The sequence below is a fragment of the Haliotis cracherodii genome, unplaced genomic scaffold (assembly GCF_022045235.1).
Source record: "Haliotis cracherodii isolate W230 unplaced genomic scaffold, xgHalCrac1.p SCAF_7, whole genome shotgun sequence".
NCBI lineage: Eukaryota > Metazoa > Mollusca > Gastropoda > Lepetellida > Haliotidae > Haliotis > Haliotis cracherodii.
In genome coordinates, this window is record NW_027266330.1 from 28,204,602 (window position 1) to 28,228,497 (window position 23,896).

At 43.7% G+C, this 23,896-nt stretch overlaps 1 protein-coding gene across 2 annotated transcripts in view; it reads right to left on the reverse strand.

Moving 5' to 3' along the window:
- Positions 1-5,867: 5,867 nt before the first annotated feature.
- The window catches only part of LOC139447556 (methionine--tRNA ligase, mitochondrial-like), a 32,345-nt gene continuing 14,316 nt past the window's right edge, over positions 5,868-23,896 (reverse strand). The window contains exons 5-12 of one of the 2 annotated variants that reach the window (XM_071228959.1): positions 18,309-18,437; positions 15,943-16,048; positions 13,719-13,846; positions 11,735-11,844; positions 10,643-10,742; positions 9,933-10,044; positions 8,401-8,592; positions 5,868-6,848 (exon numbers count right to left, since the gene is read on the reverse strand). In XM_071228959.1, coding sequence (XP_071085060.1) covers positions 6,496-6,848; positions 8,401-8,592; positions 9,933-10,044; positions 10,643-10,742; positions 11,735-11,844; positions 13,719-13,846; positions 15,943-16,048; positions 18,309-18,437 — 1,230 coding nt within the window. In that variant the 3' untranslated portion in view covers positions 5,868-6,495. The remainder of the gene's footprint in view (positions 6,849-8,400; positions 8,593-9,932; positions 10,045-10,642; positions 10,743-11,734; positions 11,845-13,718; positions 13,847-15,942; positions 16,049-18,308; positions 18,438-23,896) is intronic. The other variant, XM_071228960.1, reaches the window with a different exon arrangement.

Here is a 23,896-nt window from a genome sequence, read left to right on the forward strand (position 1 = left end):
TTACAAGGGTATCATGTGTTTTAACCACAATGATCACAATCTATTTACGTATCATTATACATACAGGTGGGTGAAGGCATTTAGATATGCACGAATTGCATTGTTGGGTTGGATGATATAAAGAATAATGTCATTGGGATGTTAAAAAGACCGCAACAGATGTGATGTTACCTGTCACGTTTGATGAAATATCTACAAAGCAGATATGTGTAATAAATATGGCATGACAGTATATGAATGGAATACGGTTATCTCTGATTTATTAATGTATATTATTTATTCAGATGTTCAGTGATTATTTCCTTTGTTATCATAGACTAGTCATATTCCACAAATAGATAATGCAGTTGCTCGAAGGCATTTAGATAGTGGCAGTGATAAATACTTTACTACTAAGATCAATACAAGTATCATGTACATAAAGAATAATACAAATTTTATACATATTAAAACTAGTGAGTTAGATTTCAAGCAAAGGTTTCACTTGGCTTTTGCGCCTAATGGAATCTGCTTCTGCAGACAATCGAGACTGATTATTCGTGTGACGAGGGGATTTCGAATTACCTAGCTGGCTCAGTGAATGTGCCCCTCTTCCCCGACCGTGTGACAAGGGGAATTAACTAGCTGGCTCTGTGAATGTGCCCCTCTTCCCCGACATGTGACAAGGGGAATTAACTAGCTGGCTCTGTGAATGTGCCCCTCTTCCCTGACCGTGTGACAAGGGGAATTAACTAGCTGGCTCTGTGAATGTGCCCCTCTTCCCTGACCGTGTGACAAGGGGAATTAACTAGCTGGCTCAGTGAATGTGCCCCTCTTCCCTGACCGTGTGACAAGGGGAATTAACTAGCTGGCTCTGTGAATGTGCCCCTCTTCCCCGACATGTGACAAGGGGAATTAACTAGCTGGCTCTGTGAATGTGCCCCTCTTCCCTGACCGTGTGACAAGGGGAATTAAGTAGCTGGCTCTGTGAATGTGCCCCTCTTCCCCGACCGTGTGACAAAGGGAATTAACTAGCTGGCTCTGTGAATGTGCCCCTCTTCCCCGACCGTGTGACAAGGGGAATTAAGTAGCTGGCTCTGTGAATGTGCCCCTCTTCCCTGACGGTGTGACAAGGGGAATTAACTAGCTGGCTCTGTGAATGTGCCCCTCTTCCCTGACCGTGTGACAAGGGGAATTAACTAGCTGGCTCTGTGAATGTGCCCCTCTTCCCTGACCGTGTGACAAGGGGAATTAACTAGCTGGCTCTGTGAATGTGCCCCTCTTCCCCGACATGTGACAAGGGGAATTAACTAGCTGGCTCTGTGAATGTGCCCCTCTTCCCTGACCGTGTAACAAGCGGAATTACCTAGCTGGCTCTGTGAATGTGCCCCTCTTCCCTGACCGTGTGACAAGGGGAATGAACTAGCTGGCTCTGTGAATGTGCCTCTCTTCCCCGGCCGCGTAAGGAGGGGAACTGGCCAGATAGCTCAGTGAATGTGCCTGTCATCCCCGGCCGTGCGACCCAACGGGTCTTATGCACGGAAATGCCGTGGCATATACCCACGTCGCGGGGCGTTTCTCATATTTGTATCCACCGCTGGCCTGTGTGGTCGGAGGTCCATAATTCACAGACCGTCGCAATACAGCAAAAAGGGAAAATATGCAAATATAATTGGATGGAGAACTGCTGGTCTGACAAGACAATGGCAGACGTGGAGGAAGAAAGACGATCTCTCGTGTGCCATGAAAGCTGAGACACTGGGCTTTCTGTCAATACCAGCCTACACGCCCTGGGTAGCGTCACTGAGCGGCAAACGAATGCACACTGGTGCGTAAACATACCGTGGGTGAGTTGGTTTTAACGCCGCTTTTAACAGTATCCCAGTTATATCACAGGGTGTCAGCTTAATGTGGGAGGAGAGCCCGAAGTGATGCAGGTCTCAGACGTTTACCACTTAGGTGAAACCCACGAGCACGGGTATGGTGCTGACAAACCTAGAAACATAATCGAGGCGAACAGGGATTCGAACCCAATGTGTGAAGCCCATTTCTGGTGTCCCCCGCCGTGATATTGCTGGAATATTGCTAAAAGCGGCGTAAAACCATACTCACTCACTCACTCACTCACTCTGTTCACAATTCTAGTTCAGGATGAGGATCAGATTTGTCGTTGGACAATGCTCATGATCAAATGCACTTTAGGACAGTTGATAAGATTCGATTTGTAGTCAGGGTAGCCCCTGCGACATGAGTTAAAAATTCCTTGACATTTCCCTGACAGATTTTCACTGATCAACCTTAATACAAAAACACAAATTGAATGCATTCAGTGATAAACGGCCTCCATCCTCTCATTCCACATTAAATCTCCCATTAAACATAAGAATTTGTTTGCCGATGTGAACAGTCAGAAGAAAACAACAAACTTCTTTTTGGCAAAGACCAAAACACACTCGACCTGCAAAATCCAGTTTTTCCTGACGAAGGGCAATTTTGCCTGACATTTTTCTTCTGAATATCAGCTTTACCTAAAATTCCCTGACTTGTCCCTGGCCTTGAAATATATTTTACCCTTGCCCTGTGGCTGTCGAGGGGTTCATAAAGATGGTTCATGCAAAGACTGAAAATACCGTAAATGAATAACAAAATGTGTAGACGTAAAACATACTCGTACCTTGGCTGGGTAGCAACTGTATCCGATGTAGTGAAACAGCTATTTTGAGTTGTATATATACAAATAAAGTCCAAATTTATTCAATATTCAAGATTGCATTGTCGGTTTGGGTTCATAAAACACTGGATTGGTATTATATACAAAACAATGCCAGTACAATGTTCAAAAAGACGTATCCCGTGTTTTGTAATACATCATATTTTATTAAATATTTACAAGGGTATCAGGTGTTTTAACCACAATGACCACAATCTATTTACGTATCATTATACATACAGGTGGGTGAAGGCATTTTGATATGCACGAATTGCATTGTTGGGTTGGATGATATAAAGAATAATGTCATTGGGATGTTAAAAAGACCGCAACAGATGTGATGTTACTTGTCACGTTTGATGAAATATTTACAAAGCAGATATGTTTAATAAATATGGCATGACAGAATATGAATGGAATATGGTTATCTCTGATTTATTAATGTATATTATTTATTCAGATGTTCAGTGATTATTTCCTTCGTTACCACAGACTAGTCATATTCCACAAATAAATACAGACACCATATGACGAGGGGAATTAACTAGCTTGCTCCTTGAATGTGCCCCTCTTCCCCTGCTAATTGACAAGGGGAATTAACTAGCTGGCTCAGTGAATGTGCCCCTCTTCCCCTGCTATGTGACAAGGGGAATTAACTAGCTGGCTCAGTGAATGTGCCCCTCGTCCCCTGCTATGTGACAAGGGAAATTAACTAGCTGCCTCAGTGAATGTGCCCCTCTTCCCCTGCTAATTGACAAGGGGAATTAACTAGCTGGCTCAGTGAATGTGCCCCTCTTCCCCTGCTATGTGACAAGGGGAATGAACTAGCTGGCTCAGTGAATGTGCCCCTCTTCCCCTGCTATGTGACAAGGGGAATTAACTAGCTGGCTCAGTGAATGTGCCCCTCTTCCCCTGCTATGTGACAAGGGGAATTAAGTAGCTGGCTCAGTGAATGTGCCCCTCTTCCCCGACCGCGTGACGAGGGGAATTAACTAGCTGGCTCTGTGAATGTGTCCCTCTTCCCCGGCCATGTGACGAGGGGAATTAACTAGCTGGCTCAGCGATGGTGCCCCTCTTCCCCGCCATGTGACGGGGGGAATTACTCAGCTGGCTCAGTGAATGGTCCCCTCTTCCCCGACCGCTTGACGAGAGGAATTAGCTGTCAACTGTGTACCAGCCTACACGCCCTGGATGGCGTCAGTGAACGGCAAACGAGTGCACACTGATGCGTAAACATACCGTGGATGAGTTGGGTTTAACGCCGCTTTTAACAGTATTACAGTTATATCACAGGGTGTCAGCTTAATGTGGGAGGAAAGCCCAAGTAAATCAGGTTTCAGATGAAACACACGAGTACGGGTATGGTGCTGACAAACCTAGAAACATAATCGCAGCGAACCGGGATTCGAACCCACACTCATAGGTTTCTGGCGTGCACAAGGGACGCAATTCTACACAGGGAATCGCGGCGCCTTAGACAACTGGGCCAGCCTTGCCCCCGTGAACATACTGACTTCACGTCGATTCTGGGGACACCGCCAGGTCGCCCCGGGACACGGCTTCCAAACATACAATATCCAGCATTTACCTGACGTCAGAGGGACGTTCACGAGGTTTTGTTGGTTTGTTGTCCAAAGAACAATTGTTGTTGGTAGAACCTAAAACTTGGGACAATGTTTTTTCATCACCTTCCCTCTGGTCGGCCACTACACGGACCTAAATATCAGTATCGTTATATAACGGTATTATCGTATACTAAGTTGTTTGCTTGTTTTTTGTTAAATACCGCATTCAGCAATATTCCAGCTATATGACCTAAATGGCGACTATGCTTGTCGTAAGCGGCGACTAACGGGATCGGGTGGTCAGGCTCGCTGACTTGGCTGATGCATATCATCGATCCCAATTGCGTGGATCGATGCTCATGATATCAGTCACTGGATTGTCTGGTCCGGACTCGAATATTTATAGACCGCCTTCATGCAGCTGGAATATTGCGGAGTGCGGCCTTAAACAAACAAACAAAACACACTGCTGTCAGGGATTCTTGCTCATGCTATCGCCCACTTGTTTGCCTGCCCTGGACTGCATGTATTATCTACATGCCACATGCTGTAGCTGGTATTTGACTGGTGCTTGGTTTTTGTTGGAAGGTTTTGTTAGCCGCTGGGAAAATGGTGCTGCTCCGTGGCATTTGTTTTCATGATATTACTGACTGACAAACTGACTGAAGCGGCAGAAAAATATCTGAACAACCCCCTCCTTTGGATTTTTAATTGGCACAGCCCGTTTCACCAGAGACCATATAATAGATTAGGTGTAGGTGAGTATGGTTGAGTAAGTGGGTGAGAGTATGGTTATGTGAGTGGGTGAGTGTATGGATGAGTGAGTGGGTGAGTGTATGGTTGAGTGAGTAGGTTAGTGTATGGCTGAGTGAGCGGGTGTATGGATGAGTGAGTGGGTGAGTGTGTGATTATGTGAGTGGGTGAGTGTGTGGTTGAGTGAGTTGGTGAGTGTGTGGTTGAGTGAGTGTGTGGTTGAGTGAGTTGGTGAGTGTATGATTATGTGAGTGGGTGAATGGATGGTTGAGTGAGTGTATGGTTGAGTGAGTGGGTGAGTGTATGGTTGAGTGAGCGGGTGTATGGATGAGTGAGTGGGTGAGTGTGTGATCATGTGAGTGGGTGAGTGTGTGGTTGAGTGAGTTGGTGAGTGTGTGGTTGAGTGAGTGTGTGGTTGAGTGAGTTGGTGAGTGTATGATTATGTGAGTGGGTGAGTGTGTGGTTGAGTGAGTTGGTGAGTGTGTGGTTGAGTGAGTGTGTGGTTGAGTGAGTGGGTGAGTGTATGAATGAGTGAGTGGTTGAATGTATGGTTGATTGAGTGGGTGGATGTGTGGTTGAGTGAGTGGGTGAGTGTATGGTTATGTGAGTGGGTGAGTGGGTGGTTGAGTGAGGGTATGGTTGAGTATATAGTTGAGTGAGTGAGTGGATGAGTATATAGTTGAGTGAGTGTGTGAATTGTTTGGATGATGGACAGATGAGGCATCAACACTATATCAACATTATATGCCAGGGGAATGACAACAATCATCATCAGGAGATGACATATCCCTCTGGAGAGATGGTCGGGTGGACAGTCGGACAGACAAACATTTTATTTCAAATGACACTTCACAGTCTGTATAAGTGAGTGAGTATGGTTTTATGCCACTTTTAGCAATATTCAAGCAATATCACGGCAGGGGACACCAGAAATGGGCTTCACACATTGTACCCATGTCGGGAATTGAACCCGGGTGTTCGGCGTGACGAGCGAACGCTTTAACCACTAGGCTACCCGACCGCCCCCACAGTCTGTATAAAACCAGTCCTAGGTCCGCCTGCACAAAGTGATCATGGAGCTACAATGATCTAAACACGATAATTTAACATTGGCTTAGGGGCTGACCATTTGATAATTCTGGGAAGTGGGGCTTGGATTTTATGGACAAAAATATATTGTCACAAAAACACTTTGAATTTTTTATATTATTATTCATATTGTTTGAAAAAGAAAAGAAAAAGAAATTGTCAGCCACAAAAATTACATTATTGCAATGTGTTTTTCAGAAAAAATAAATATTTGGGCTCAGATTTTTAATTTTTAAAAAATATCTGAAGCTGTAGCTGAGAAAATATGTGGTCTCAATACAAAATCCTTGTTCCCCCACACCCACTCAGAATATCAAATAGTTGGTCCCTTATGATAATCGTGGTGCTAAGTTTGCTTTGTGCAAGTGGGCCCTGATACAAAAAACACTAATTCCTAAATTACTTTACTCTTTTTAGCAACACAGACGTATCTGTTCCAAGTTTCACTGCTTTGTCTTTCACAAAGTCCTCATAAATACTATCAATTGTCCTTCTATCAGTACCTATACCAAGTTTAGTCAAAAGCTGGTCGGCCATATTTGGTATCACAGGTTGCATAAGTATCCCACAAGTCCTCAGTGTTTCCATAGCAACATGTAAAACAGTGTTCAGATGTTCGGATTGGTCCATCTGTTTGGCCAGTTGCCATGGCTTGTGGTGGTCAAACATTGCATTGGCCTGATGCAGCACAGATATCAGCTGGTCAAGAGCTTTGTATATTGTCAGAGTCTGGTAGTGTTCGTCCACCGAATCTGAAAACAAGACACAAAAATATTTATTCATCATCCAAAACTGACCTCCACAGCAGATATTGACATGAAGTTCAATCACAGGCCATGGTGGTTTGATTCTTTGTTGTTAAACGCCGAACTCGGCAATATTCCAGCTATATGAGGGCGGTCTGTAAATAATCAAGTCTAGACCAGACAATCTGGTGATTGATATCATGAGCATCGATCCACACATTTGGGATTGATGACATGCTTCAACCAAGTCAGCGAGCCAGACCACCCGATTCAGTAAGTCGCCTTTTACGACAAGCATAGTCGCCTTTTACGGCAAGCATGGGTTGCTGAGGACCTATTCTAACCCGCGTCTATCTACACAAAAAACAACCAGTTTCAGTAATAACAATATTTAAAAGGGGCCAATGCATAGGGGAACCTCTATTTAAAGAAACCCTTGTCTTGATATTTTTCTTTTTTTTTGTTCCCCCTCATTGATAATACATAGAGGTTATCACGCGAGTGTGGAGAAGGTTTCAAGCCGCAGAGGTCTACAAGCACAGATATGGCTACTGATCCCGCTTGGCTAGGCCTCGTGCCCTCGCAAAATTGTTTCGAAATTTATATCTCCAAAAACTTCTAAAATGCCTTATCTACTTCACAGTTAGACACTGCTTTTCAGTGTATTAGACTGTTCTTTTGATAATGATAGCAATTATCCCTGTAGTTTATCCAGATTCCCGATGGTTAATTCTGACTCGATCGCCAAATGACGAGGGCGACGCCATGTTTGTTTATAAACAGTGAAAGTAGTCCCTACTTGACCTTTGATATTTGCATCTCTATCCGCATATGACCCCAACGGATATCGTTTTTATCCGTTGGCTTTATCCTGCCGAGAAACCTACCCATTATATGATAAATAGAAGTTATCAAACGAGTAAGTTTGGGGATGGTATATATCCTGTATTTGGAAGAAACATTGTATTTAGCAAGCCTTAGCACTAGGCTAATTGCCCTTTATCAAAGAGAAGCTACTATAACCCTATCCTTGAGACGTCACGTTTGCTTAGAGTCTGTCTGTCCTGTCTTAACGTTACGAAGTGCCGTCAGATGTACATACAGTGACAAAACGAAACAAGGTAATTCCTTAAAATGCCTAAGCTACGTCACAGTTAGACACTGAGTTTCAGTATATTAGACTATTTTTTGATAATGATAGCAATTATCCCAGTAGTCTCTCCAGATTCCCGATGGTTAATTTTGACTCGATCACTGAATGACAAGGGTGTCGCCGTGTTTGTTTGTAATCACTGAAAGTCCCTACTTGACCTTTGATATTTGCATCTCTATCCGCATATGACCCGTTTTTTATCCGTTGGCTTTATCCTGCAGAGAAACCTACCCATTATATGATAAATTAAAGAGATCACTTGACATATTTTTTCAAAAGTCTATTATTTTTTCGAATGACTGCCACATTCTAAATAACAAATTCCAAGAAACAAATAACATGAGAGCTTATGTAAAACTTGACCAGCAACGACACAGATCTCTGCAGTGAACATGTCCGACCTACCAGGCAGGGTCTTCAGTGTGCTGTACATGTGTATTTCCTCGGCAGAGAAGTGGGTGTCCATGGCCTGGGGATCTAGGGGAGGGAACACCTGGGCGTGGTTGATGCTGGTCGATGTACACCGGTGGAGTAGGTTGCCCAGGGTGTTGACAAGGCCGCTGTTGATTGTTTCCGTCACTTTCCGGTCAGTGTAATCTGGGGAGTAATTTGTGAATGAGAAAAACGTAATTCCAGATCGGTGACTGAGTGAATCAATGTTGTTTTATGCCACGGTCAACAATATTTGAGCTTTATTATGCAGGACTGTTCCACAAAGCTAGCTAATACTTTAATACAATGCACAATAAAAAAAAGAAAATGGAAACAAAAACGAAATGTGCAATGACCTTTATGATGATGTGGGCAGTGCCTGAGCACCAAGACTATTATTTCTTTTAGCCTAATAATGATAATAATCCAGCCTTGTCCTGGTAAACTGTTATTAGGCCATGCCCCAGGCTGGCACCCGAGCCATCATCATCATCACCCTTCATCCATCATCATCATCATCATCATCATCATCATCATCATCATCATCATCATCCTCCTCCATCATCATCATATATAATCATCATATATAATCATCATCCATCATTATCATATATCATCATGATCCATCATCATTATCCATCATTATCCATCATCATGATCATCCATCATCATCATCATCATCATCCATCATCATCATCATCCACCATCATCATATATCATCATCAATCATCCATCATCATCATCTATCATCATCATCCATCATCATCATCCATCATCATCATCCATCATCCATCATCATCATCCATCATCATCATCCATCATCATAATCATCATGATCCATCATCATCATATATCATCATGATCCATCATCATCATCATCATCCACCATCATCATCCATCATCATCATCATCCATCATCATATAGCATCATGATCCATCATAATCATCCATTATCATCCATCATCATCATCCATCATCATCATCATAATCATCATGATCCATCATCATCATATATCATCATGATCCATCATCATCATCATCCACCATCATCATCATCATCCATCATCATCATATAGCATCATGATCCATCATCATCATCTATCATCATCATCTATCATCATCCTTCATCATCATCATCCATCATCATCATCTATCATCATCATCATCCATCATCATCATCCATCATCATCATCATGATCCATCATCATCATATATCATCATGATCCATCATCATCATCATCATCCACCATCATCATCCATCATCATCCATCATCATCATATAGCATCATGATCCATCATAATCATCCATCATCATCATCCATCATCATCATCCATCATATATCATCATGATCCATCATAATCATCCATTATCATCCATCATCATCATCCATCATCATCATCATCCATCATCATCATCCATCATCATCATCATCCATCATCATCATCCATCATAATCATTCAACATCATCATCCATCACCATCATCGTGTACGAAGCAGGACATACTTCCATCTGAGTGTGGTGTCCCCTCCTTCAACAGGAAGTATCTCAGGCCATCCACACTGTATCGCTCCATGCGGTCACTGGGGTCCACCACATTCCCCAGGCTCTTGGACATCTGTGAAACACAAACCCACACGGTCAACACTGACCAGCACTACAAGGTCAGCCCCCCTGTCCTGCCGTGCCATGACGTACTGCACTCCTTTATACAAGTATTTGTTAATGGGAGCAAATATATTGTAAACTGAAAAATATTGCATACACAGTGCATAAAAGTTGAGAATGGGAGGCAAAGGAGTCTCGATCATTTTATGTTCTGTTTGTGTGTTCTGTGATGCCACACGCCAGCTAATATCCCAGTGTGTAATTAGGAGGTAAACCTACTGTGTTTTAAAATTTGATGTAGTCCCACTGTAGAGTAGATACCTCTTTATATTGATTTTAACCAAGAGCTTTAGGAGTGAGGACGATGGGATCTCTAGGAGGGAGGATGGTTGGATCTTTAGGAGGGAGGACAGTGGGATCTCTAGGAGGGAGGACAGGGGGATCTCTAGGAGGGAGGACAGTGGGATTTCTGGGAGGGAGGACAGTGGGATCTGTGGGAGGGAGGATAGTGGGATCTCTAGGAGGGAGGACAGGGGGATCTCTAGGAGGGAGGACAGTGGAGGATCCTTGTGATGGACAAGGGTAGTTGTGGTTGACCATGTACCTACCTTTCTACCATCTACCAACCAATGGGAGTGACACAGCAGGCGTGTCGGAGGGGAGAGGTCAGAGGCCATCAGGAACGCAGGCCAGTACACTGCATGGAACCTACCGGAGAAAGATGTACACATGCACAGCCAAGATTGAGCACTCCAGATGATTTTTAAAACCACTGTTTGTTTATTCAGATGCTATCAATACACCTAATATTGGAGAGTTTTCTTTGGATATGAAATACATATATTTTCCCTTCCACCCAGTCTTCGAGTATTTTTTAAACCAGGTAATATATAAAATATAATTCTTCTATTCATGTGCTGCCTGATGTGTGTCAGCTGTCGCATACGGTGAAATACAAGCAGTCAGAAAACAAGCAACCCATTGACTGACATCATGAGCATCGATCCATGCAATTGGGATACGATGACATGCTTCATCCAAGTCAGCGAGGCTGACCACCCAATCGTATTAGTCACCTCATATGACAAGCATGGGTTTCTGAAGACCAATTCTAACCCAAATCTTCACGGGGTGATTTGAAGTGTAATTCAGTTAGTTCTTGGTGTGTCAGTTAAAAGTAGCAGGTAATGCCAAATATTCAAATTTGGCACATGTGTTTTGTTTGTCTGGATCAGACAATCAAGTGATTGCCATCATGAGCATCGATACACGCAATTGGGATACGATGACATGCAGCGTCCAAGTTAGCGAGGCTGACCACCCGATCCCGATAGTCGCCTCTTACGACAAGCATAGTCGCCATTTATAGCAAGCATGGGTTGCTGAAGACCTATTCTACCCCAGATCTTCACATGTCAGGCTCATGTGTAGACACCAACCACTTCAGTGAAGCTTTTACTGTCAAGGGATATTTATTGGAAAGAAATGTGATTTAAAGCGAGACCAGTGGATCCTTATACAGCCGAAGGAGGCAACTTGTCACAGACAACTGTTGCATTATACAACTGTCATGTTATCTTTCCAACCAGTTCCAATCATTTTGAAGTAGCTTGTTACCATGGATACCTAATCATAATTATTTACATTAGAATATCCGTACCAATGATTTGGGTCAGTGATGGGATGTAAGTCTCACTTACTTTAAAATATCCTTGCCAATGATCTGAGACGTAGGTGGCCATGTTGTTAGGTTGTCAGGGTAACCAGCCACGGTCAGATAGTTGATGAGGGCGTCCAACCAGACATAGATCTACAAGCAGACAGACATGATAGTTGCAGAGTTGTGTATTCATTGACCTGCTGCAGCACAATATTCCAGACATTTAATGGCAGCCTGTATACAATCAAGCCTTGGCCAGGTGAGCTAGAGATTGACAGCAGGAGAAATGTCTCACATCCTCGCAGACAATGACACGCATTCAGCCAGGTCGGATCAGTGTTAGATGGTCAGATGTCATATCAAAGTCAGATGTCAGATTAGAGTCACATGGTCAGATCAGTCAGATGGTCAGTCAGATGGTCAGAGTCACATGGTCAGATGAGAGTAAGATGTCAGATGAGAGTAAGATGTCGGATCAATCAGATGGTCAGATCAGTGTAAGATGTCAGATCAGTCAGATGGTCAGTCAGATAATCATAGTCAGATGGTCTGATTAGAGTCAGATGGTCAGATCAGTCACTTGGTCAGAAGCCTTAGCTAGGTGAGCTAGAGATTGACAGCAGGAGAAATGTCTCACATCCTCGCAGACAGTGACACGCAATTAGCCAGGTCGGATCAGTGTTAGATGGTCAGATGTCATATCAAAGTCAGATGTCAGATTAGAGTCACATGGTCAGATCAGTCAGATGGTCAGTCAGATGGTCAGAGTCACATGGTCAGATGAGAGTAAGATGTCAGATCAGAGTAAGATGTCGGATCATTCAGATGGTCAGATCGGTGTAAGATGTCAGATCAGTCAGATGGTCAGTCAGATAATCAGAGTCAGATGGTCAGATTAGAGTCAGATGGTCAGATCAGTCAGATGGTAAGTCAGATGGTCAGTCACATGGTCAGATCAGTCAGATGGTCAGATTAGAGTCAGATGGTCAGATCAGTCACTTGGTCAGATCAGAGTCACATGATCAGATATCAGATGAGAGTCAGATGTTCAGATCTGAGTTAGATGATCAGATGAGAGTTAGATGGTTAGATGAGAGTTAGATGGTCAGATGAGAGTTAGATGGTCAGATGAGAGTTAGATGATCAGATGAGAGTTAGATGGTCAGATGAGAGTTAGATGGTCAGATGAGAGTTGGATGGTCAGATGAGAGTTAGATGGTCAGATGAGAGTTAGATGGTCAGATGAGAGTTAGATGGTCAGATGAGAGTTAGATGATCAGATGAGAGTTAGATGGTCAGATGAGAGTTAGATGGTCAGATGAGAGTAAGATGGTCAGATGAGAGTTAGATGGTCAGATGAGAGTTAGATGGTCAGATGAGAGTTAGATGGTCAGATGAGAGTCAAATGGTCATATACTCAGATGTCAGAGTCACATGGTCAGGACAGAGTCAGAATCTGACCATCTGATGACGTTTATTCAGCTCTAATGAAAGTGTGAGATAATGATATGTCCCAAACAATGTATGTTGGTTGTGCAACTTGATGGATTACGTCTGGTGATTTGATTGATGGCGTGTCATTGTATCCTGATTGTCTGGTCCCGACTGTCTTCATATAGTGAGTGAGTGAGTATGGTTTTACGCCACTTTTAGCAATATTTCAGCAATATCACGGCGGGGGACACCAGAAAATGTGCTTCACACATTGTACTCATATGGGGAATCGAACCCGGGTCTTCGGCTTGACGAGCTAACGCTTTAACCACTAGGCTTCCCAACCGCCCCCTGTTTTCATATAGCTGGAATGTTGCAGAGTGAGGCATCAAAGAACAAAGAAACAAAACCAGTGTAAGGTACTGGTGACCTGTTCTGACATCGATCTACACAATTGGGATACAATGACATGCATCAAACAAGTCAAGCAAGCCTTACCACCCGATCAAGTTAGTTGCCTCTTACGACAAGCATAGTCACCTCTTACAGCAAGCATGGGTTGCCAAGACTTATTCTAACCCTGATCTTACTGTTTGAGCCTCATCTCCTGGAACTGGCACCCCCCAGGGCAACCTCTCCCGTTGCCTGGATACTGACAGGTCCGGGAGGTCCCGCAGGTACTGTCTAATCACAGTCTCAAACTTGGATGGTTTCACAGCTGTAATCAAACAAATTATAAACTTTGGATTAGTTTCCACATAAGATTTGTTGTCTGAAACAGGAACATAATGCTCTCAAGCTTAGAAAATTAAAAAGCAATTACCTAAAAAACACATTTTACTGATGTATGCCAAGTCTTCCAAAAAAACAGCACAATGATGTCACTTCTAGTACCTCCAGTATCCCTATGTTACCTCAAGCACCCCACGTTACCTCCAGCACCCCACGTTACCTTCAGTACCCCACATTACCTCCAGCACCCCACGTTATCTCCAGCACCCCCATTACCTCCAGCACCCCATGTTACCTCCAGGACCCCACGTTACCTCCAGTACCCCTCGTTACCTCCAGTACCCCACGTTACCTCCTGTACCCCACTTTACCTCCAGCACCCAATGTTACCCACACGTTACCTTAAGTACCCCACGTTACCTCAAGTACCCCAAGTTATTTCCAGTACCCCCACGTTACCTCCAGTACCCCACATTACCTCCAGTACCCCCATGTTACCTCCAGTACCCCACGTTACCTCCAGCACCCCACGTTACCTCAAGTACCCCACGTTACCTCCAGTACCCCCACGTTACCTCCTGTACCCCACGTTACCTCCAGCATCCCACGTTACCTCCAGTACCCCACGTTACCTCCAGCACCCCATGTTACCCTCAGTACCCCATGTTACCTCCAGTGCACCATGTTACCCCGATGTTACCTTAAGTACCCCACGTTACCTCCTGTACCCCACTTTACATTAAGCACCCCACGTTACCTCCAGTACCCCATGTTACCCCCACGTTACCTCCAGTACCCCACGTTACATCAAGCACCCCACGTTACCTCCAGTACCACAAGTTACCCCCAGCACCCAATGTTACCTCCAGTACCCCATGTTACCTCCAGTACCCCACGTTACCTCCAGTACCCCATGTTACCTCAAGTACCCCACGTTACCTCAAGTACCCCATGTTACCTCCAGTACCACAAGTTACCTCCAGTACCCCACGTTACCTCCAGTACCCCACGTTCCCTCAAGTACCCCACGTTACCTCCAGTACCCCACGTTACCTCCTGTACCCCACGTTAAATCCAGTACCCTAAGTTACCTCCAGTACCCCACGTTACCTCTAGTACCCCACGTTACCCCCAGTACCCCCACGTTACCTCCAGTACCCCACGTTACCTCAAGCACCCCATGTTACCTCCAGTACCCCATGTTACCTCCAGTACCCCACGTTACCTCCAGTACCCCCACGTTACCTCCAGTACCCCATGTTACCTCAAGCACCCCACGTTACCTCCAGTACCCCAAGTTACCTCCAGTACCCCACGTTACCTCCAGTACCCCACGTTACCTCCAGTACCACACGTTACCTCCAGTACCCCCATGTTACCTCAAGTACCCCACGTTACCTCCAGTACCCCACGTTATCACAAATTACCCCCACGTTACCTCCAGTATCCCACGTTATCTCCAGCACCCCACGTTACCTCCAGTACCCCATGTTACCTCCAGTACCCCACGTTATCACAAGTTACCCCCACGTTACCTCCAGTACCCCACGTTACCTCCAGTACCCCATGTTACCTCCAGTACCCCACGTTATCACAAATTACCCCACATTACCTCAAGTACCCCACGTTATCACAAGTTCCCCCACGTTATCACAAGTTACCCCCACATTACCTCCAGTACCCCACGTTATCACAAATTACCCCCATGTTACCTCCAGTACTCCACGTTACCTCCAGCACCCCACGTTACCTCCAGTACCCCACATTACCTCAAGTACCCCACGTTACCTCCAGTACCCCACGTTATCACAAGTTACCCCCACGTTACCTCCAGTACCCCACGTTACCTCCAGTACCCCATGTTACCTCCAGTACCCCACGTTATCACAAATTACCCCCACGTTACCTCCAGTACCCCACGTTACCTCCAGTACCCCATGTTACCTCCAGTACCCCACGTTATCACAAATTACCCCCACGTTACCTCCAGTACCCCATGTTACCTCAGGCACCCCATGATACCCCGACGTTACCTCCAGCACCCCATGTTACCCCGACGTTACCTCCAGTACCCCACGTTACCTCCAGTGTCAAGCCACTGCTCCAGTCTGGGGGAGAAGGTGGAGAGGCGGAACATGTAGTTGTCCTCCTTCATCCAGGTGACGGGCTGCTCGCTCTCCACACTCACCTACAACACCAGCATCACAGCTTCAGTGAGGCGTCTTACATCGTGGTACCTGCAGACTTTAGTCGGTACAACACAAGCATCACAGCCTCAGTCAGGCGTCTTACATCATTGTACCTGCAGACTTACGTTGTTACAACACCAGCATCACAGCTTCAGTGAGGTGTCTTACATCATGGTACCTGCAGACTTATGTTGTTACAACACAAGCATCACAGCTTCAGTGAGGCGTCTTACATCGTTGTACCTGCAGACTTTAGTCGGTACAACACAAGCATCACAGCCTCAGTCAGGCGTCTTACATCATTGTACCTGCAGACTTATGTTGTTACAACACAAGCATCACAGCTTCAGTGAGGCGTCTTACATCGTTGTATCTGCAGACTTACGTTGTTACAACACAAGCATCACAGCTTCAGTGAGGCGTCTTACATCGTTGTATCTGCAGACTTATGTTGTTACAACACCAGCATCACAGCTTCAGTGAGGTGTCTTACATCATGGTACCTGCAGACTTACGTTGTTACAACACAAGCATCACAGCTTCAGTGAGGCGTCTTACATCGTTGTATCTGCAGACTTATGTTGTTACAACACCAGCATCACAGCTTCAGTGAGGTGTCTTACATCGTGGTACCTGCAGACTTATGTTGTTACAACACAAGCATCACAGCTTCAGTGAGGCGTCTTACATCGTTGTATCTGCAGACTTATGTTGTTACAGCACAAGCATCACAGCTTCAGTGAGGCGTCTTGCGTTGTTGTACCTGCAGACTTACGTTGTTACAACACAAGCATCACAGCCTCAGTGAGGCGTCTTACATCGTTGTACCTGCAGACTTACATTGGTACAACACAAGCATCACAATTTCAGTGAGGCGTCTTACGTTGTTGTAGCCGCAGACCAACGTTGTCTTAAGGGATAATAGTCACATCGAGGATGGTCTTGTAGGTAGGGGCGCATGATTTAACTGTTCAAAATATTACGATTCTGACTATACCATGAGCATGTGTTTATGAATCTCTGTCAAATAGAGACGGTACCAGTTGATCAAACTCCCTCGCAGGTTGCCCGCAAGATGAGTGAAGTGACAAGAGAGATGACTTGATGCGTTCATCTCGTTTAATGTTTTCAAACTCCATTGATCGTGCACGTGCAACACGTACATGCACGGAGGGGAAGAGTGACAATACGTCATCCGTGAAAATAGGGGGTAGAATAGGTCTTCAGCAACCCATTCTTGCCATAAAAGGCGACTATCCTTGTCGTAAGAGGCGACTCACGGGATCGGGTGGTCAGGCTCGCTGACTTGGTTGATGCCTGTCATTGTTCCCAACTGTGTGGATCAGTGGATCATCTATAACTAACACTCCCTCAGAATTCTTATGTGCAGGGGATGTTGGATGTTTCATTGCATCGATTCAATTTTGGTCTTTGGATCCCAGTGATGAACCCCAGCCTCATCCCCCATTACCAAACATGATACAAACTTTCTGCATCATAGAGTGAGTGGGTTTGATTTTACGCCGCTTTTAGCAATACTCAGGCAATATCACGGTGGGGGACACCAGAAATGGGCTTCACACATTGTCCCCATGTGGGTAATTGAACCCGGGTCATTGGTGTGACGAGCGAACACTTTAACCACAAGGCTACCCGACTGCCAACTTGCTGTACTATAACTACTGACGATGCAGGTCTTCTTTTTACACCCCTCATATGCATACATACAGGCGATAAATGCAGGTACCTTGAAAGCAGGGGCGGTGGGGTAGCCTAGCATCAAGCGTCACGTTGAAGACCCAGTTTTGATTTCCCACATGGGCACATTGGGTTGGTTGGTTGGTTGGTTGGTTGGTTGGTTTGTTGTTTACGCCGCACTCAGCAATATTCCAGCTATATGACGGCGGTCTGTAAAATAATCGAGTCTGGACCAGACAATCCATTGATTGATATCATGAGCATCGATCCACGCAATTGGGATCGATGGTATGCATCAATCAAGTCAGCGAGCCTGACCACCCGATCCCGGTAGTCGCCTTTTACGACAAGCATAGTCACCTTTTACAGCAAGCATGGGTTGCTGAAGACCTATTCTACTCCAGAATCTTCATGGGTCTGGGCACATTGGGTGAAGCTCACCATGATATTGCTGGAATATTGCTAAAAGTGGCGTTAAACCATACACACTCACTCACTTGAAATCACCCCGTTGGATTGCGTTTAAGAATAATGATCACCAGCCCTGTAAGAGTTATCTACCTTGGCAGTGCTTCCGTCAGGTGTCGTTAAATCCTTCACTTCCTCTGATGTGAGGAATGCTTCATCGGACACAGAGTACCACCCTTCGTAACTACCGCGGTAGATGTGGCCGTTCGATTCAAGTTGTTCCTGCAAACAGAATATCATACAGATAAAACCTTTTGCTATTAAACCAATTACTAATTTTAGTGTGTACTTCACAAATTTCAGGAATTTCTTGAATCTGTAATTGAAATCCCCATCTATTGCAGACTTAAGGCTTCTGAGCTTCTGTGCCAGGATGGAACATCAGTAAAACTTTTGGAAATCAAGTGAAGTGTGCCATAGCGTAAGTCTGGGATTCATATGCATATGTCTTGGATCCCCCAAAGAGTTCCTGTACTTAAGAAACAAATGACGAGTGGGAGTTGTTTATCATACAAAAAAAAACACTGCAGGAAGAATAAACCATGAGGGGCAGCGCCAAGTGTTTTATTCCCCCTACAGTGTTTTCTTGTACGAGTGAGTGAGTTGGGTTTAACCCCGCTTTTAACAGTATTCCAGTTATTTCACAGCGTGCCAGCTTAATGTGGGAGGAAAGCCCGAAGTGATGCAGGTCTCAGACGTTTACCACTTCGGTGAAACCCACGAGCACGGGCATAGTGCTGACAAACCTAGAAACATAATTTGGGCGATCCGGGATTCGAACCCACCATCATATGTTTCTGGTGTGCCCAAGGGATGCAACCCTGCACAGCGAATCGCAGCGCCTTACACGACTGGGGCACCTGCACCCCCAAAATTCTAGGAAATGAAATGAAGTGTGCCATAGAGCTAGTTTAGGATTCATATGCATATGTCTTGGATCCCCTAATCCCCTGTACTTTAGAAATAAACGACGAGTGTGAGTTATTTATCATACAAAAAAAAACACAGCAGGAAGAATAAACCATGAGGCGTGCAGCCCAAAGTGGTTTATTCCCCCTGCAGTGTTTTCTGGTACAACAAACAACGACCATGAGTCGTTTATTTCTTATATGAGTTTTGAACATTATGTACTGCCTCTTTAAGGATGTTGATAAAATGAACAAGTTTTAAAAATATATACCCAGATTTTATTAATGATGACTCCCTGAATAGAATCCGACCTTGGAAATGTCAGACAAGTCCAGGTGGGTTAGTTTAATATTCCGTGCATATTCTCACGTACAATCCTCACATTAATTAGCTGTACCTTTCCTCCTAATACCGACTGCCATATCTTTCCCACTTTTGGATGTGATCGTACAGCCACTGCGTTTACCTGCATAGCTCAGCTACATCCATGGGGAACAACTTACTAGACACTTCCCTATCAAAAATAATGTCATCCAAAAATGACATCAAGTTGCAAGCGTTTATTCAAATCTCCAGAAAGAACAATGATTTATTGTGAAATAAACCATGCTTTGTTCTTCATTTTCAATTGATGACGGTGATAAGAAAAAAAAAACAGGTTGATTTTTCCAAAATATATCTGCTGATCCATAAAATAATATGAGTGGCCTAATTTAACACCATTTCTTAGCAACAAAGGAGAAACAAAAGTTGAATAATATTTTGGAATACTAGATCTATGGAACATTACGAAGTGCACAACTCTGACCCTTCCTCTCTATCAGGGCTTGATGTAGGGAACTAGATATAGCTTGCACCTAGTATGGACATCAAAACCTTGTTGCACCAGACTAAACCAGGCTGCACTCATATTGGTACCTATTAACTATACTGACAGTAGTATTTCCTACAAACTCGTTAAGATCAGGATTAGAATAAGTCTTCAGCAACCTATGCTAGAAGGCCTGTAAATAATCACGTGAGGACCAGACAATCCAGTGATTGATGTCATGAGCATCGATCTACTCAATTGGGATCGATGACATGCATCAAACAAGTCAGCGAGCCTGACTACCCGATCCCATCAGTTGTCTCATAGGACAAGCATAGTCAACTCTTACAGAAAGCATGGGCTGCTGAAGACCAACTCAATCAGGATCTTCAAGGGGCTTTTAACCACTGCCGGTTGACTCACAATTAGTCACAAGAATAAAATTATCTCATCTAAAAATGTATATCTTCAAAATAAAAAGAATAAAATCAAATGGAGTCCTGAACAATGTTTAATTTCAGAGCTGACTTGCAAAATCATTCTGGACTTGAGTTGTACTCCTTTTCTAATATATTCTCTTGGGTCTGAGAGAAGACTAACTCAGCACCTCAGGATCAAGCTGGCAGGGGGGCACGGGTGGCCCAGTCATCTAAGGTGCTGCAATTCTCTGTGCAGAGTTGCGTCCCTTGGGCACTCCAGAAATCTATGATTGTGGGTTCGAATCCTGGTTTGCTCCAATTATGTTTCTAGGTTTGTCAGCACCATTCCCGTGCTCGTGGGTTTCACCGAAGTGGTAAATGTCTAAGACCTGCATTACTTCGGGCTTTCCTCCCACATCAAGCTGACACGAAGTGATATAACTGGAATAATGTTCAAACCAGCGTTAAATCCAACTCACTCACTCACTCAAGCTGGCAGAAAGCCCAAAGTGACCCAGAGTGTACATATACAAAATGTGATGACACACGATATGGTACCGACAGACCAAGCATTTTATTCCGGGTGAATCATGGATTCACACTCATTAGCAGCAGATCCTGGCATGACTAATGGAGATGACCCATGTCCCCATCAACCTTATCAGCAAGGAATTAGTTGTCTGACAAAGTAAAAGGAGAGAATATCCCTCCCCCATATAAAAATACCCAATAATAAATTACCAGACCCTTGGCATTTATTTTAACTCTCTAAACAAAACTCATAGGTAAGCAAAACCCTGCAACACATAAAGCGTTTCTGTATCTATCCTAATTTGTCAGAACTCGTGAAGATTCCAGTGTAGAATAGGTCTTCAGCAATCCAATCTTGCCGTAATGGGTGACTATGCTTGTCGTAAAAGGCGACAAACGGGATCGGGTGGTCAGACTCGCTGACTTGGTTGATGCATGTCTTCGATCCCAATTGCATGGATCGATGCTCATGATATTAATCAATGGATTGCCTGGTCCAGACTCGATTATGTACTGACCGCCGTCATATAGCTGGAATATTGCTGAGTGCGGCGTTCAACAACAAACCAACCAACCAACCAACCAACCAACCAAATTTGTCAGAACACCTTAATAGTCCAGGCAAAAACTTGGAAAAAATTGCAACAGAATTCATTTCACCACAATGCATTTCTACAAGGTCCCGAAAACAACATACTTAAAGTCCCAAGCAATCCCAGTTTGGGAAATATGTCTAATTTGCATAATCAAATATGGCCACCAATTATCAATATATCTTCCATATTTCTGATGAGGTTCAATGTTTTGATGAAAAAAAGCATGTGTTGTATTGTAAAATAGCCATATTATTACAACATATGTTGTCTAATGTAAACAGACTTTAATTATCATCTTAGGTGACTGCTGTCAGTTTGGAAAACAAGCGGGTCAACAGTCACATGCTATTTGCCTAACCACAAATTAAAGGCTACCCACACATTAAACAGTTAGAAGCATGCCCCAAACGTGCAGCAAACATTTATGAGGAGTCACAAGATACAGAGGATGGTTGAATATGCAACTTAATTAGGAGCATTAGGGTTGTTTAAACATGACAAATTGTCAGGACATTTTTATATCAGTGTTTCAAAAGGTGAGCAAATATTTTTAGATTATCAGAAAATATTTGCGTAAACTGCCTGTATTGATTGGCATTGTGTGGTTATATTCGCAGTCTTAGGTCGTAACTGTGTAACGCTAAGCATATAGAGGTACAGTGGAATCTCCTTACTACACACTGTGTTACTTTAAACCACAATATCCAAGACTCTGGCGCCGACAATGTGAACATTTTCTGTTACCATTTTAGATTCTTGAACAGAAAGTATAAGAGATTCGATTGTGAAAATATTAGGATAAAGTTTAGGCTAAAATCAATTAGTCTTGGTTATCAGGCACCACTCGCATCATCATCAAGACTGTCGTCTCTTTCATCATATTTTCCATTTTAAAAAGAAATTTAAAAAATTCTAATACTTAAAAACAATGCAATCCAATGTAGCACACAGTTACTTCCCTTTACATGCACACTGCCTTACTGCGCATCTCGTGGTATGGTCCTGGCGGCAATAGGAGTTTGTATGCTTGTTTATGTAGGGAGGCCCTTTCCCAGGTCAATGGTACATCTGTTTTTAGGCCCTTTACCAGGTCGATGGTACATCTGTTTTTAGGCCCTTTACCAGGTCGATTGTACATCTGTTTTTAGGCCCTTTACCAGGTCGATGGTACATCTGTTTTTAGTCCCTTTACCAGGTCGATTGTACATCTGTTTTTAGGCCCTTTACCAGGTTGATGGTACATCTGTTTTTAGTCCGTTTACCAGGTCGATGGTACATCTGTTTTAGGCCCTTTACCAGGTCGATGGTACATCTGTTTTTAGGCCCTTTACCAGGTCGATGGTACATCTGTTTTTAGGCCCTTTACCAGGTCGATGGTACATCTGTTATAAGGCCCTTTACCAGGTCGATGGTACATCTGTTTTTAGTCCCTTTACCAGGTCGATGGTACATCTGTTTTTAGGCCCTTTACCAGGTCGATGGTACATCTGTTTTTAGTCCGTTTACCAGGTCGATGGTACATCTGTTTTAGGCCCTTTACCAGGTCGATGGTACATCTGTTTTTAGGCCCTTTACCAGGTCGATGGTACATCTGTTTTTAGGCCCTTTACCAGGTCGATGGTACATCTGTTATAAGGCCCTTCACCAGGTCGATGGTACATCTGTTTATTTGGTTACATACTAGTTTGAACAAGGTAAAAAAATTAATAATAACACCGTCCGCCCACACTATATTTTCAAAAGTCATTTCCTTAGAACCAATTCTTTTATTTTCTTAAGCCTTATTTATAAAAAGCTATTTCAGTACCACTGTGATTTGCATTGGGGAAACTTGAAAGACAGAGTCACTATGCTGAACAGTTTGTCTATTGAAACAGTGTGGACAAATAATCAGCTTCTGATTCATTCCTTCAGATGAGGTTTTGTAGGAACGAGGACTAATGAGGTAAACATTACAATATTTGCTGTATTAAGACCCTACAAAATAATTTTATTTTTTTGCTATTTTCATGGGTTTTTTTTATGTTTGTCATTCTTGAACACAAACAAAATAAATATATAAGGCCTAATCTGTATAAGCGCTCCCTCCATTTGTAATTTAATTTTTTTTAAATGACAATCCATAATTTCCTGTGTTTATTACAGATTGTTTTTTTTCACAGAAACAGCTGTGTAGAATATGTAATTGGGTAGGGGCGGGGTACTTGGGTAGGGTGGGTACTGAGTAGGACCTGGTATCCACAGGACTACCCTGACCCGTGGTTAGTCACGTGATAATATTGTTTACTGGCAAAAATAACCTAGAACTCTAAGGTTACACTATAAGTGACAAATGCCTTTCTGACTAAGCACACATTCCTTCTGACTTTATATGTTTGCATAAAGATAAAACTTCAGTTAAAGTCTATGTATGCA